The following is a 2506-nucleotide window of genomic DNA, read 5'->3' on the forward strand; positions in this document are numbered from 1 at the left end:
CGCCCCCCTCCTGTGCCCCCCGCAGCTCATCCCGCAGGGCATCGAACACAGGCTGCTGTGCCTCCGCCTGGGCCCGCAGCTTCTGTTGGACCAGAGCAGAGGAGCCGTTTCAGCCTGAGGCCCCGGCTGCCACCCCTGATACCATCAGGCCCTGGCAGTGGGGCGCGAGCTGGCGGCAGTACCTTCATTGCAGCCTTGGTGGCCTCAAGCTCTGGGAGGGCAGCGGGCACAGCCTGGGCCTCCTTGAGCTGCTCCTCGTGGGCCTTGAGTGCCTCCTCAGCCCCCTGCGTGCTCCGGATCACCAGGCTGATAGTCTTGAGCCTAGGGGAGGGCAGGGCCTCATGAAGACAGGCTGAGTGAGAGGCTGAGGACCAAGGTCAGGTCCTGGAGGGAGGCTCATGGGGGACTGAGCGTGGGGGGTTCCCACAAAGCTTCTGAAAATGATCTACAAGCCACGTGAATGTATGTACCAAAATGAACAGTGGGGGAAAAGGTGCCCATGTCTGGGAGTGAGGGCGGGGAGGAAGGAGGGGTCCTGGGGAGGACTCCACATTCCCTGGGGGCACCGGGTGGGGGGCGGGGAAGGGCCTGTTGGGGAGAGGGCCCTCTCAGCACCCTGGGTCTCTGCTGTGTCACCCATGGCCCACCTGACCCCACATTCCACCAAGAAGCTCCTCCCCTGAGGTTGCCAGTGCCCCCCAAGCTGGGTTCTGACCCTCGCTGGACACGCCCCCCTCCCCAGCACTCCTCACCCCCCTAGGCTCCCCATGCGCCCGCCCCTTGCCTCTGCACACACGCCTTCCACATCTTGGTGACCACCCCCCGACCTCCCGGTATCCTGTGGGCGGGGGTGCTAGTCCTCCTCCCACAACTGCTCTCGCCCCTTGGCCGGTCCTCGGAAAGCCAGCCACAGGCACGCCAGGACAGAACCCTTCTGGCCACCCCACGACACCCTGGCCAGATCTGCACCCGCACTCCCTCAGCGGACCCTCCTTGTGGCCGCATCGCCCGGCCCATCAGCCTGTCCGCACCCTCCCGCTCTGCTCAAGACCCCTCGGTCTCCGCCCCCGGCCGCTGACAGGCACACTCACTTCTCCAGGTAAATGGCGGAGAGGCTGCGGACCTGCTCCAACTTGCCCAGGGTCAGCTCCAGCTCTGAGCGCAGGGTGGGGGCCGCAGGGGATGGCTCGGGCAGGGCCAGGACCTTCTCGGCCTCAGCAGAGAGCCGGGCGACCCCCTTGCCCAGCCCCTCCACCTCCGCCTGTGCTTTCTGAGGAGACAGAGCAGGGGGCAAGCTGAGCCTACGAACCCGACAGGCAGCACCCTTGGGAGCCGGGGCGGGGTATGGTACGTGGGGGAGAGGGCCGGGGCCTGCCTGCTGCTCAGCAATGCGCTGGCGCCTATCCCCTGTCGGTGCCTTGTCTAGCGGCAGCCGCAGGCGGTGCACCGTGCGTGTCTCGCAGGCCTCCAGCTGCAGCCGGATGTCTTTGAGCTCTGAGATGCAGCGCTGACAGCGTGACTCCTCCTGCTCGCCTGGGGAACACATCCAGTTCGCACGCCGCCCAACCGCGGGCGGCCCCCCACGAGCGTCCTACCACCCCCCGTGCTGCTCACACCTACCCTGCTCCAGGCTCTGCAGCAGCTGCTGGTAGTGGCGGCTGCAGGAGCCATACTCGCGCTCGGCCTGCAGCCGGTCCTCAGGCCCGAAGCCGCCGGCATCCTGGCTGTCCCGCAGGAAGGCCTGGTAGTGCAGCTCCAGGCTGCGGAGGGCCTGGCGCTGCTCCTCAGGCTTCAGCGTGCGGAACTGTGGGCGCGTGGGCGGGGGTGAGCATAGCTGCGGGGAGACCCACACCCCATCCGCCGGGAGCGCTCAGCGGGGCCACCGTACCATGACCAGGGACCAGAGGATGAGCGTAGACGCGGAGAGGCCCCACACCCCACTAGCCTTGAGCACCCGCAGGGCCGCCGTACCGTGACCAGGGACCAGGAGCGGATGAGCTGCACGTCTCGGCTGAGGCTCTGCCACGCCAGAAGGCTCTTCATGTCCGTGTGCAGCTGATGCCACAACGTGACCAAGGCCTGGTGCTGGGCCTCCAGCCTGGCGGGCAGGGCACAGTCAGAGGTGTCCAGGCAGCTGCCCTACCACCCAGCCGGCCGCCCCGCCCAGGACCACGCACCTGGCCACAGCCTCCAGGGCCTCCTGGTTTGGCGGGGGCACGAGGAAGCACACGGAGGGCACGGCAGCCTCGCTGCCGGAGCCGCTGAGCACTTTCCAGTGGAACGGCTGTGCGGGGCCCAGCATCTGGCACTCATCGCCCTTGTGCACCGTCGCCTGCAGCAGCCAGAGCCGTCAGCGTGTGGCCACGCCCAGCCCCCTCCGAGGCCCCGCCCGCCCGGCCAGGCCCTCACCTCCACCTGCTTGTAGTCGCAAACGGCCAGCAGCGGCACGCGGCCCCGTGTGGGCTGGGCGGGGTTGCGGGGCGTGAGCTGTACAATGGCCTTGGCC

At 68.4% G+C, this 2506-nt stretch overlaps 1 protein-coding gene across 1 annotated transcript in view; it reads right to left on the reverse strand.

Moving 5' to 3' along the window:
- PLEC (plectin) overlaps positions 1-2506 on the reverse strand; it is a 21367-nt gene that overhangs the window by 11995 nt on the left and 6866 nt on the right. The window contains exons 11-18 of the mRNA XM_010841258.1: positions 2410-2499; positions 2178-2332; positions 1972-2098; positions 1621-1804; positions 1376-1533; positions 1092-1270; positions 183-321; positions 4-82 (exon numbers count right to left, since the gene is read on the reverse strand). Of these exons, the coding sequence (XP_010839560.1) occupies positions 4-82; positions 183-321; positions 1092-1270; positions 1376-1533; positions 1621-1804; positions 1972-2098; positions 2178-2332; positions 2410-2499 (1111 nt within the window). The remainder of the gene's footprint in view (positions 1-3; positions 83-182; positions 322-1091; positions 1271-1375; positions 1534-1620; positions 1805-1971; positions 2099-2177; positions 2333-2409; positions 2500-2506) is intronic.

Source organism: Bison bison, unplaced genomic scaffold, assembly GCF_000754665.1.
Source record: "Bison bison bison isolate TAMUID 2011002044 unplaced genomic scaffold, Bison_UMD1.0 scf7180017846977, whole genome shotgun sequence".
In the NCBI taxonomy this organism is placed as follows: Eukaryota; Metazoa; Chordata; class Mammalia; order Artiodactyla; family Bovidae; genus Bison; species Bison bison.